At 35.2% G+C, this 13,943-nt stretch overlaps 1 protein-coding gene across 8 annotated transcripts in view; it reads left to right on the forward strand.

The window, feature by feature from the left end:
• The window catches only part of SCLT1 (sodium channel and clathrin linker 1), a 210,684-nt gene that overhangs the window by 51,221 nt on the left and 145,520 nt on the right, over nt 1-13,943 (forward strand). For 7 of the 8 annotated variants that reach the window (XR_004625840.1, XR_004625838.1, XR_859292.3 and 4 more), the window contains exons 8-10: nt 2,892-3,014; nt 6,234-6,299; nt 10,416-10,486. Coding sequence is in view for 3 of the 8 variants with exons in the window: in XM_002925493.4 (XP_002925539.1) it covers nt 2,892-3,014; nt 6,234-6,299; nt 10,416-10,486 (260 nt within the window). In the remaining 5 variants the exon portion in view is untranslated. The remainder of the gene's footprint in view (nt 1-2,891; nt 3,015-6,233; nt 6,300-10,415; nt 10,487-13,943) is intronic. The other variant, XR_004625841.1, reaches the window with a different exon arrangement.

Genomic DNA, 13,943 nt, shown 5'->3' on the forward strand with positions numbered 1-13,943 from the left:
AGGAATCTGTCCTAAGAAACTGTATGTGAAAATTGGTGAATATATTCATTATACTATTATATATGATAATGAAAATTGGAAATAGTTTAAAAATCCAACAATACGGAATCTTTTAAATTATAGTTTTTCAAATGATGAGTTATACCATTTAAAAAATTTATATTAGTACATTGGCTCTCAGTTTTTTGTGTGCATTGTAATCTCCCAAGGGCTTTTTGAAATCGAGATTATTATTTCCCTTTCCCGAGTTTCTGATTCAAGAAGTCTGGGCTCAGTAATTTGTGTTTCTAACAGGTTCTAAGGTAATGCTGATGGTTTAGTCCTACAAGAACCACTGCTTTAGAGAATCTTGGTTTTCTAATAACTGTCCAGATGATTCTTACCATGAGGCAGGTTTGTAAAACTGCAACCTTTTGAGGTTGTGACATGTCTTTCTCACGATTTTACTGAAAAGAAAATGTTCTTAAGGAAGTGAAATGAATTGTCCAGGATCATTCAGCCAGAAATCAGGATTGAATCCAAGTCTTATGGCTCCAGATTCTGTTTGTCTACAAATTTTAAACTATGTAAATTTTAAGCAAAGCTAATCGATGATGTAGAAGCCAGGATGATAGTTATTTTGGGGGAATCGTTATCTTGAAGAGAGGGGTATCAGGCTTCTAGGCGCTAGTAATAACATTCTCTTTCTTGAACTGGGCGCTGGTAACATAGGGGCAATCACTTTGTGAAAATTCATGATCTGGGTGTTTTCTGAATGCATATTATACTTCAGTAATAGTTTTCCTTAAAATTTACGAACCTCTGCTTACTTTAAATGTATTCTCATTATCTTCTTAAAATGTTCATCATTTCACTACACCTTGTTACCTTCTTACTAAAACAGGGTGGACTAGTTCTGACCTGGGATTTAAAAGTTTGGGCTTTTGGGGCACCCGGGTGGCGCAGTCAGTTGGGCATCCAACTCTTTTTTTTTTTGGCTGGGGTCATGGTCTCAGTGTGGTGGGATTGAGCCCTATGTCAAGTCCTACATTGGGCTCCGTGCTGAGTAGGGAGTCTGCTTAAGATTCTCTCTGCCTCTGTCCCTCTCCACCACTCTCTCTCTAAAAGAAATAAATCTTTAAAAGTTTGGGCTTTAGAATCAAAGAGGTAAAGGTTTCCTCCTGATTCTGTCAACAACTTGTTGAGGAACCCTCAGCAAATGGCCAAAACCTGTTTCACTTGTCTTTTTAGAGAATAAAAAGAGAATAATGCCTCCTACTGGGTTAGCATTTCTTACCCTTTTTGGTTTCAGGACCCCTCTCTCCAAGATGCTTAAAAATTATCGTGGACCTCAAAGAACTTTTTTTGTGGGTTCTGTATCTATCAATATTTATCATATTATAGATTAAAACAGACATTTTTAAAAAGAAATGGGAGCATAAGAACACATTCCAATACCCATCAGAGAGATGACATCATATCATATAAACTTCGGAGAACTTCAGCGTACACTCATGAGAAGATGAGAGTGAAAAAGGCAAATAATGTCTTCATATTATAATGAATATAATTTTGACTTAAGGGTCGCTATATCACACTTTGAGACTTGCTATATTGAAAGAATAGTTACTGACTTGAGAAAACACTGATTATAAAATGCCGAGTGAAATCGTACAGTACAAACAGTACACTGTATGATTCCCTATTATGTTAAAAGGACAGAAATACAAAATTCTCTTCCAAAATCACATTTAAAAACATGAATACATCCAAAATTTATAAAGATGGTTATACCCAGATGCTAGCAATATTTACTATCAGGTGATAAAATAATAGGTAATTCTTGTTTTCTGTTTTGCTGTATTTTCCCAACTTTCTACAACATTTATTACTTTTACAATCTGAAAAAAATCTTGTACTTTATCAGGGGCAGTTTTCTTCTTTAGTAATTTTTTTTAATTTTTTTTTAAAGATTTTATTAATTCATTTGAGAGAGAGTGACAGCCAGTGAGAGAGGGAACACAAGCAGGGGGAGTGGGAGAGGAAGAAGCAGGCTCCCAGCGGAGGAGCCTGATGTGGGGCTCGATCCCAGAATGCAGGGATCACGCCCTGAGCTAAAGGCAGACACTTAACGACTGAGCCACCCAGGCGCCCCTAGTAATTTTTTTTTTAAAGATTTTATTTTATTAATTTGACAGAGAGAAACAGACAGCGAGAGAGGGAACACAAGCAGGGGGAGTGGGAGAGGAAGAAGCAGGCTTCCAGCGGAGGAGCCTGATGTGGGGCTCAATCCCAGAACGCTGGGATCACACCCTGAGCCGAAGGCAGACACTTAATGACTGCGCCACCCAGGCGCCCCCTTCTTTAGTAATTTCTAAGGCTTGCATTTTCTTATGGAACAAAGATAGTGCTTTAAATCCATATCTCTGATTTAAGAGTTAAATTTTAGCTATGAAATCTGAATAAAAAGAAAATTTCAACAAGGGGATTTTCATCTTCAGGTTTATTCTCTGAAATGTATTTTTGTTTTATTTGGTTTTGGTTTTTGGGGTTTTTTAGAGAGGGAGAGACAGGAAGAGGAAGGGGAGAAGGAGAGAGAGAATCTTAAGCAGGCGCCATGCTCAGTGCAGAGCCCAATGAGGGGCTCTGTCTCACAACCCTGAGATCATGGCCTGAGCCAAAATTAAAGGTCAGACACTTCATCAGCTGAGCCACCCAGGCTCCCCTTCTCTGAATTGTATTTAATGCAGGTGCATATCATCAGAAATATTACAACTATACCATCTTTACACAAATTCCATTTTTATTTTGTGAATTTATATACAAGAATTCATTCTGTAAAAGAATATGATTCATTTGTACTGTGCAATAGCCTGCTAATTAATGAATTCTTGATTCTTTTTGTTTTATAGGAAAAAACTCAGGCTGTGGAACTCTGGCAGACTGTTTCTCAGGAGTTGGACAGACTTCAGAGACTTTACCAGGAACATATGACTGAGGCCCAGGTTCATGTAGTTGAAAGTCAAAAACAAAAGGTAATCTTGGATTTCATGGTTTTTCTTGTATATCAGTTTTCATGTATATCTTCATTCTTGATCAACTCTGTTTTAAAGAGGAATGCCTAAGTGTCTACTGTGTTATTTATGTTAAATTGATCTTTGCTGGTTAGAAATTTCTTGGACAGTTCAAGCAATGCCTAGTACACATTAGGTGTTATAATGTGATTATCAATGAAAGCTGTATTTAGTTCTAAGAAGCAGCTATATGATGATTTGTGTAAATAGATCCCCAAAGCTTTTATATCTTTTATTTCCTGGCTTATGATAGGAACTATTCATTAGATTATGGCCAATGAAGAAACCTGCTCAAATATAGTGACACCACCATGTAAAGTGAAAATGTTAATACCCTTAAAGTTACCTCTAAAATAGATGTCTACTGTATTTAGCATAAATTAATCAGAATAGAATTTTACAATTGGAAGAGATCTTAATGGTTATTAAGGCATTCTTTCTATCTAAAGCTAGAATGATTTTTATGTTCTTTCAAAGTAGACATCTAAGCTTTTGCTGTATACCTCTGTTGACAAGAACTTATTATCTCAGACTACCATCCATTCCATTGAACTATCTGCCTCCTTGATCCTTGCATTGGTTCTTTTTCTGCTGGAAACATTGAAAACTATGGAGTATTCCAATTCTTACTGCTTTTCTATGGGTTTTGAGAAGGCAGATGTTTAAATACATTGGTTATCACACCTTTCTTCAATTCTCATTTATGGACTTTTCCAATTTCAGTTTATGGATGTTACTATTACTATTATCATAATTGGAAATTCTACCTAAAGGAGTCATAATAATACTTACATGATCCTTTACAGTTTGCAAAGTGATTTTTCTATATATGCCCTGTTTTGGAAATAATCCATATGTAGTCTGAGCGAGACCTTTACCTCTAAGGGAGGGGGAATAGGGAGAATGGACAAAATGGGTAAAGGGGAGTAAGTAGGAGATACAGTCTTCCAGATATCGAATGAATAAGTCATGGGCATAAGAGGCACAATATAGGGAATATAGTCAATGATATTGTAATAGCATTGTATGGTGACAGTAGCTATACTTGCAGTGAGTCATAGCATAATGTATAGAGAGGTTGAATGTTGTTTGTACACTTAAAGCTAATAGGAAGATCGGTAGGAGAAGAAAGGGATAAAGAAAGGGGGGATAATCAGAAAGGGGAATGAAGCATGAGAGACTATGGACTCTGAGAAACAAACTGAGGGCTTCAGAGGGGAGGGCGTGGGGGAATGGGATAGACTGGTGATGGGTAGTAAGGAGGGCACGTATTGCATGGTGCACTGGGTGTTATACGCAACTAATGAATCATCGAACTTTACATCAAAAACCAGGGATGTACTGTGTGGTGACTAACATAATATAATAAAAATACATTATTATAATTTAAAAAAAAGAATTTGAAGTTGAGCAAGATCTAGATATTTACTCATTTTTTTAAAAGAACATCTTGGTACAAGGCCGGAAACCTGTTGTTTTCTGAAAAAAGGAATGAAGGTCAATTAATTTTTTACAAACACAACTTGAAGGGCATTTAATTAATAGCCACGTTTGACTGAGTTCAGAGACGTATAACCTCACTAATCCATAGAGAGCTCACTGAAGTTTGTTGAGAGGTAGAGGCAAAGTAAATGGAACAGTACCTGACCTAATAAATTCTCAATTTATTTTAGCTATGTATTCTGATCAACAGTTCTAGTAGTGTACACTATATTATGGAATAGTGGAACTACCACAGTCTTAGAAGTCAGACTAGCCTGGGTTCACACTGTGATAAAATGAAATTATTTAACCTCCCTCGGATGGTTTCACCATGGGCAAAATGGTGATATTCCAGATTCTAGAGGAACACTTGCAAAACTGGTCTTAATTTACATTTCTGGTGTCTGCCATTTCTCTCATTGAAAGGCCTTGCAAAAAGTAGTCTATCTACAGGGAGAATTACAGGTCTGATTAGCTTTTAGAAGTTACTCAGGGGTTTTTCAGACATTTTTCATCTTGAGGGAGGAACGATGTTTTGAGTTCTTGTTCTGCAAGCAGGTATATAATGTCATAAAGAAAAGAGAAAAGAGAAGAGAGATGAGCGAAGAGAAGAGAAAAGGGTTGTCAACTTTAAATATCAAAATCAAACTTGGGTAGTCCTTGACAAAAAAAGCCCGAGTTGACAGATGGACTCACTCTCAGAACAAGTATAGAGAAATATATGTTTTTAAACAGGTTTTCTGTCTAAAAGATGCGTAGGAATTAGTGAATACTCTTTTCTGCTTTAGATAAAAACTGTTACCTACTCAATAGAAATACTTATCCAAAAATTATAATTAAAATTTACAAGGACACTTCGAATGAAATGGTAAATTTATGAGTGTGTATTTAAATTAATGTAATAAACAGCTATAAAACACATACACAAAAAAAGCTAATGTAATGTAGTATGTCGACTACACTCAAATTGAAAATTATTTTAAAAAAATACACGCACACGCACACACACACACACACACAGCATTTTATCAGAAGAAAAGGCTTTTACCTGTGAGATATAGAAACTGTTTCTAATATAAGTAAGTTCTTTGAGGCTGTTTCCTCATTTAGGTCAGTCAGCTGAGTCCTGTGGTATTTTTTTCACTTTTGTTCCTTTATTATAGCTATGCAGTTAGGTTTTTTTGTATAAGCCTTTACAAATAATACTTTGTCCTTATTTCTGTCATCCAACATATTAATAGCCCCTTCCAGCTTTGTGTCACCTGCACATACAGTGTTTAATAGGATTATAACAGATAATCACACAATCTGAAACTTGGGCTTTCAAGCCATGAAACTTTAAGAAGGGGAGAGAGAGACAATTTCTGTGCCAGGGTTTATATTGTAGTTTTTAAGTGGGTTTGAATGTAGTTTTTCAATATTGTACAATGTCTCTCCAGCATGTCTATTTACTGATAGAGTGATTTCTAGAAATAATGGCCTTACATAAACTATAAATAGCCACACTTGTTTCTGCATTGTCATCTTACTTAATTTTGTAGTCATTTAAAAAAAAAATTTTATCTTATTTCTCAACTGTTCACACAATAGCAGAAGACAACTCAGCTCATCTAGACTTAGACATAATGATTTTAGACTTGATTTCAGGTTAATTTTACATGTGGGCTATTCATGTACACCTCTGCCTTCCTACTGTAGGATCAATTGACCAATTTTCAAAAACTGACCAAGCAACTTCATGTAACTAATGAGAACATAGAAATGGTAAGTGAAAATATCCATTTAGTATACTTGTTGATATAAACTGAAAATTGTGATTTTAATATTTATGCTGATGAAAATCAATAACAAAAAAACCCGTGTTATGTGAAATGAAAATAAGTAGGCAGTACTCTTTTCTCTTTATCTTTTTCTTTCACATTGAATAGCATGACATTGTTTACAATACTTACTGGAGATCTAAAGCTAACATCTTTCTAAAATACACCTAATCTAATAGTAATCTTAGGGTTCTTAGTAGGATCTCTTGAGAGTAATCTAGACTGTGAGCTTCTCAAGAGTAGGACTCGTGCTTTATTCTTAGTATTTCATTTATCATGCTGGTAGGTATATAATAAGAATTGTGGAACTGTTAAATGAATAGCCCAGTTTCTTAAAAATAATAGGACATTAAGAATCATTTGTTAGTTGATTGGCCACCAGTATTACTTGGTACATCTAAATTTCCCTTTAATTTTTTTCTAAAAGAAATGTAATAATTAGCCTTCCTAGTTCTGCTCTTTACCTTTTTTCTCTTCTGACTTTTCTTTTTCTCTGATCTTTTCCTTTCTTTTTGGAATTTTATTTTACCTAATTGTTGAGTAATACAATTATGACATCCCAGGTAATTCCTCTCTTTCCTTTCTTCATTTTGCTTAGTTACTCTGCTAATTCTTGTTTGTACCTAATGAAAATGTCTTTGTTTAAGAGTGGAATTGTGCTATCAAAAGTAAGTTATCCAATTTTTTCTGCTTTTCAAAATTTTCTCCTTTAATCATATAAAAATTATTAAACAAATTTCACTTCTGTTACTTCTAATCACTTAAAATTTTTGATAATATACTTCTTAGACATTTCAAATAGTTTTAAAGTACTCCAGAACAAAATGACTGATATCTATAATTAAGAAAGCATATTTCTACATGAAATTAATAGGTTAACCTCACATCACAGTTATTTGTTCTTTCAGTCTGTCTCTTAGAATTACAGGAATTATATAAATCTTTTGATATCTTATACCACAGAGCCCCTATTTTGTTATAAGCAACCCTAAATCATTCTGTTGGAAGTCATGGGAATGAATATTTGAGAATTCATAGGAAATACATTAAAAATTCCTAAGGCACAAGAATTAATAGATTTTAGTCAAAATAAAGAATAGGAAGTGATGGGTACAATAAAAGAGATAAAAAAGTGACAAGATGAATGAAAAGTCATGTTATAAAGAACAAAAAAGAGACTATCGTAGTGGTTAAAATAAAGGAATGGTAAGCGAAATTTTAAAACTTAAGCATTTTTTTTAATGCACTTACTGGGTATCAAACAAGACTGCTAAATATGAAGGGACTTAGTTAAGTGATTGTAAAGATCTCGTATGTCTCAAAGAGCATTCAGAGAATAGTCACAGGAGCAAGTTTGAGTCAAAATCAAACTTGAAGAAAAGTACTCATTAAAAAGTTTTCTGATTCCATGAATAAGCTGATTAAATGAATAGGTACAATCATTTGATGAGTACACAAGAAGTAAATATCCTTCATGACCAATACACATTTATAACATACGGGAGGTAGAATCCCCTGATGTGAATGGTACATGAAAGTACAAGTTTATTTACTATGACTATAGATAAAATGGGAATTCACATTTCCTAGAGATTCTCTTTACTGAAATCATTTTTTTGAGATTTGTTCATCTCTGTAAAATTACTCAAAAATATTTTCTAATTGCATATTAGTTCCTTTCACTGTTAAAGATTCTCTAGTTGGAAGAGAAATGTGCATCTATCCACAACCTCCTATCCTACTTGGTAAAACAGGGATGGCATATGAAATAATCATGATCAGTGATGGAAGGGGATGCTTCCCTGGACCTTTATGAATCTCTAAATTCTAGAATACTAATATATAATTTTCTTTGTAGTGACAGAGAACACCATATTCAAATGCAGTTGTTGAGCTCACTAGGCTTGCTAACAAGTTAGTTCCCAAAACACTAGCTTTCTAAAATTCACAATTCCAATTTATACTTCTCCTAATTACATCATTTACCTTAATTTAAGGTGCTCCCAAATGGTAAAAAACACAAGCATTAATTATGTTAGTGCCAAGACAGTATATATAATAAAACATTAACGTGCATTAACAGACATAGAAGAATTCAGAGTTGTGAATCGGTTTGGACTGAAGCCATTGAGATAGTTTCACAGGAGAATTTGAAACGATGTTAAAGGTCATCTATTTCCTTAAATGATATAGGCATCCTTTCATTAAATGCTTTTCAGTTAGATGATCATCTAGCCTCTGCTTTAAGTATTCCCTGTAAGAGATTTATCACTTTCTCAAAGAGTCTGTTCCTTTGAATTCTGATTATTAGAAAGCAAAAATCTGGGGCACCTGGATGGCTCAGTCAGTTAATCGTCTGCCTTTGGCTCAGGTCATGATTTCAGAGCCCTGGATATAGCTCTGTGTCAGGCTTTCTGCTCAGAAGGGAGTCTGCTTCTCACTCTGCCCCTGCCCCCCGCTTATGCGCTCACTCTCTCTCTCTCTCTCTGTCAAATAAATAAATAAAATCTTAAAAAAAAAAAAAAGAAAGCTAAAATCTTGTTAAATTCCTCCCATTGATATATGGTTTTATCTTTTGGAGTAACAGAATAAGCTCACTTCTTCAAATCAACCCTTCAGTTTATTTGCATGTAACCATTACGTCTTTCCTGACTCATCCCCAGTGTTGCACCAAATTTTTTTTCAACTATTCTGGTATGGTATAATTTACCTACCTCTCATTATTCTGACCTCCTTTCCCTGCATGTGATAATTGGTCTCTTAAATTGTGGTCTGTGAATTGAACACTAAATTCTGGTCTGCAGTAGTCTGCTTCCCAAAATAAAGATAAAGATGCAGTCTTCATGCTGCCTTTCATGTTTCAGTGGAGGCATTCATTCATTTATTCCTTAAAGGTATAAGTATTTAGAATGTATTAAATCACGTGCCAGTCACTGGGAATTCTGGGAGAAGGTGGTCTTCAAAAAATGACTCATATTGTAGCTATGTACTTTAAATTTAGTGTTTGAATATAATGCAATGTGCATTGTAAAAGTGCATATAAAGTGAGGAAAGGAAACAGTTATTTCTGTCTTAAAATGAATGGATGATGGCAGAATGGAATTCCAATTCCGGAGGGAAATAAAATAGTGTATTAAAAATATGAAGTCAATAAGATTGGGTAGAGTATGAGAGAAGCACAATGAAAACTGCTTCCAGGAGAGGCAGTTGGAGAGATATATATGTGTGATCTGTTGGGATGGGAAAAAACTGAAATCAAGACTATCGATTAGGAGGTAACTATAGTCTATATGACTTTGCCCATAAGGCATATAGATAAAGATGATAAGGTTAAGGAATTTGTGCCTTCATGGTAAAATCATCACTTAGAGAAAAAAATCAATTCCCTTAGAAAAAATTTTTTCTACATTTGGAAGACTGCTTCATATCTTCCTTTAGGTTCCTTCTCAGGCTAACCCTGAGAAAAGGATTCTAAAGCATGTCATTTATTTAGGAGATAATACCAGGGAGTACCCGTAGGGGAATGGGGAAGTGAGAACTGGGAAGCTAAAAGAAGGCAGCCAAAGGGTTTCTAACAATCACGCAAATTAATACCTTGGGTAACTGAAACTTAATCCTACCAGTACACTCTGGAACCCAGTATAGAACAGGCCCAGACTTACTCCACCATGGGGCACAGGAGGAGTTTGAGATATTTACACACCAGTTCTCTTCAATCATTGTTATCCAGCTCTTCCAGAGCAGGCTGGGGGCATGAATTCTATAGCACCTGTTATCTTCTGTGCATTTAGGTAAACAAAGGAGATTCAAATGGCCAAGGAAAACCATTAAGACATCAAAAAGCAGATAGTTTGAAGTGGAGCAGGTGTCCACTAAAGTAGTATACTAAAGTAAAGGCAAGGAAAGATGGCCAAGGTTGTATTTTACCATCAAAAACTCATGAAATGAGTCATTATCATAACTTTGTTTTTTTCTACTTATATGCCCTACAGTTAATCTTTAAAGATGTAGTTTTAAATGTTCTAATACTGAATATTTCTATTTTTTTTTCTTGTGGCAGACTAACCAACACTTCCTGAAAACAGTAACTGAACAAAGTGTGGAAATCGAGCAACTTCGAAAACAACTTAGGTATTTTCAAAAATGAATTTTGTTATTTTATTAATAATTATATTTCTTCAGAGTAGGTGATGATGCCATGATTTTTCCATGAGCTTTTTTTTTTTCTTCCTCTTTAAGCTTCTGTCAGTAGCTTTCTGTATGTATGATCTGTTAGTACCGGAAAAGACTGAAGTCAAGACAGTTAGGAGGAGGCAACTATAATATAAATGTAAAAGGATGTTCCGTGAAGGTAAAACCAGTGCTTATGGAGGAAATATTTTTTCTGCACATATCTTTGTATTTCCCAATAAGCAGATCCTGAGAAAGGGGTGTCAAATCATGTAGTTTATTTAGATGTAATACCAGGGAGCACCAGTAGAGGAGTAGGGAAGTGAGATGGAAAAAGACAAAGCCAAGAGAGGGTTTTTAAAAATCAGGCAACTTAATACTATACATATTTATTGTGGCCCAGTGGTTTAATAATCATTGCATTAATAGACTTCACAGGAAAAACTTTTTCACTTTTTGTTCCCCTTATTCATAATACTTAAAATTCACAAGTATAGTCATAATAGGGTTTTGCTCTATGATGCAGTCCTTTAGAAATACCTTTAAATTGTACTATAAATCAACATTTTATTAAAAAATGTGTTTGTTAAATGAACCTTTCTATTTATTTTTAGACCATCATGTATTTTGCCCCACAAAATATTTTTGCTTTTTTTTAAAAAGAATTTATTTTACACAGTTTCATGCACCACTTTTTATATTTTTATTTTATTGCCTTCGTCAACTTTTTAATTTAAATAAATTTACTTTCTTTTCCTCTAGACATTTCTACTTATGGGCTCTTATTTGGTCCTCCTTATTTCTTTAGATATTACTGATTCTACAGTTTAAAATAGTAATAGTTTATTTAATTGCAAGATTTTATTCTTTTTTTCAAGATGGAAGTGGGTTTTTTTTAATTATAAAAGTAATATAAGTCCATTATAGAAAACTCTAGATAGTATAAAAGTATAACAAGTTGTAGTACTATTCTGGCACTAACCATAGTTAGTCCAGACTCCACAAGTTAATAGCATAATCCCCAACAAGACTACCCTCACTAAGACACAAGCTCAGGGATCCCCAGGCCACCCACACTCCTGACCAATTGGCTATAAATGCAAGTGTTGCACTAACCACGCAGGCTCAGTAGTTCTCTAGAATGGCTCAGGGAACTCAGGAAGGCACTATACTTACAATTAAAGTTTTATTAAAAGGTCACAGATCAGAACCAGTCAAAAGATGAGACCCATTGGGTGAGATCTAGGGAAGTTTCAAAATTTGAACTTTCATGTCCTCTGCCCGTGGAGCCAGGGTGCATCACCCTCCTGGCACGTCACTGTGTTCACCAACTAGGAGGCTCACCGAAGCCTTAGTGTCCAGAGATTTTATTGGATTTTTATTATGTGCGTATAATACATGTTAAATGTAAATGAATTTGCTTTTTAATGATATTTCTGAAATGACTGCATCATAGAACGAAACTTTGACTCTACTTCTGAAATATAAGTATTACGACTGATTGAATTATTGGCCACTAGATTGAATTCAATCTCCAGTCTCCCTCCCCTCCCTGGAGGTCAGGAAGTTGGGCCTATATCACATGGCTCAAAGCCCCAACTGTCTAATTACATGGTTGCTTTTTCCAGCGTGGCCCAGCTCCCATTCTGAAACTATCTAGGAGTCTACCTTGAGTCACTGCATTAGCATAAACTCAGATGTGGTTGGTCCAAAGGACCTACTATAAATAAAAAAGATACTGCTACTATGGGGGGGTAGCGATGGACTTGCAACTTTAAATAGAGTATTCAGAATAAATCTCATTGAGCAGTTGAGATTTGAACAAAGACTTGAAGGATGTGAACAGATTACCCATACAGTGCAGGGAAAGAGTGTTCCAAGTATAGAACTTGCCATTGCATAGTTGGAAACATGCCTAAGGGACAGCAAGGAAGCTGGATGTCCCTGTGATCCATTGCTGAGTAGCAAACCATTCCAATACTTTGTGACTCAAAACAATAACCCATTTTGTTTATGATATGGGGGACAATAGAACAGTTTTCTGGTCTGGGCTTATTGGGTTGTATCTACTGGACTTGCCTATGTGTCTCTAGTCAGATGGTTGGTCTGCTAACGGTGTAGTAGTTAGCAGTGAATGATAAACCTGTCTGCCAATTGGCAGTTTCTGTACCAGTACAACAAAGAAAGTCGTCTTCTTCACTTGGTCATGGTAGGGTTCCCAAAGATAGTAAGAGAGCAAATCCCAACATACAAATACTTTTCAAGCCTCTCTTGAGTCATATTTGTTAAATACTGATGGCAGAGCCAGTTACCAGGTCAACCCAAATTCAAAGGAAAAGGAAATAGGTACCCCTCTTGATGGGAAGATTTTCAACATCATGTTACAAAGATGTGGATGTAGAGTGGGAAGAATTCGGGGCCATTTTTTTACACACTCTCTCTCTCTCACTAGTATACAGACTATATTGGAACAGAGTAAACAAGGAGGAGAGCTAAGAGGTGAAGTCAGAAATATTATGGAGAGTGGAAGACAAGGTCATATGGGGCCTTATAGACTATTGTGAGGATTTTGGTTTTTTGTTGTGGGTGAAATAGGAATGGCTTTTTGTTGGTTTTTTAGGAATGGTTTTTAATAGGAGGTTGACATGATCTGACTTATATTTTAATAGATTGATCATTCTGACTCCCATATTGAAAATAGACTGTAATGAGGCAAAAATGGAAGCAAGGAGACCAGTGAGGAAACTATTGTAGTAACCTAGGCAAAAAATCATGTTGACTGGGACTGTGGTGTAACAGTGGGAGATGGTTAAGATGTGATCAGATTCTGGATATTTTTTTTAATGTTTTATATGGTAGATTTAAGAGGATTTACTGATGGATTGGATGGAAGTAACAGAGAGATTGAGTCATCAGGCGTAACTTGATTTTCTTTTTCCACAAGCAACTGAAAATGAACTGAGAAGTCTGTGTATAGGTGGCCAGATTTGGTGGGGGAGGCAGTGGTTTGGGCCATACTGAGTTGGCAATAACTACTGGAAATCCTAATGCTGATAACCATTAGCAAGCAGTTCAATAGAGATGGGGACTCAAGATATGAGGTGTTTGGTGATCAACATAAGAGTAGTGTTTAAAGCCATGAGACTGGAATAGGTAAGTACAGTTGGCTCATGAACACCACAGTTTTGAACTTCATGGGTCCATTTATATGCAGATTTTTATCAATAAATACATACAGTATTGTAAATGTATTTTCTCTTCTTTAGGATTTTCTTAACTTTTTTTTTCTCTAACTTACTTTATTTTAACAATATAGTATATAATATGTATAACATAAAAAATAGGGGTTAATCAACTGTAAATGTTATTGATAAGGCTTCTGGTCAACAGTAGGCTATTAGTAGTTAAGTTTGGGGGT

Source organism: Ailuropoda melanoleuca, chromosome 5 (assembly GCF_002007445.2).
Source record: "Ailuropoda melanoleuca isolate Jingjing chromosome 5, ASM200744v2, whole genome shotgun sequence".
Classification (NCBI taxonomy): Eukaryota; Metazoa; Chordata; class Mammalia; order Carnivora; family Ursidae; genus Ailuropoda; species Ailuropoda melanoleuca.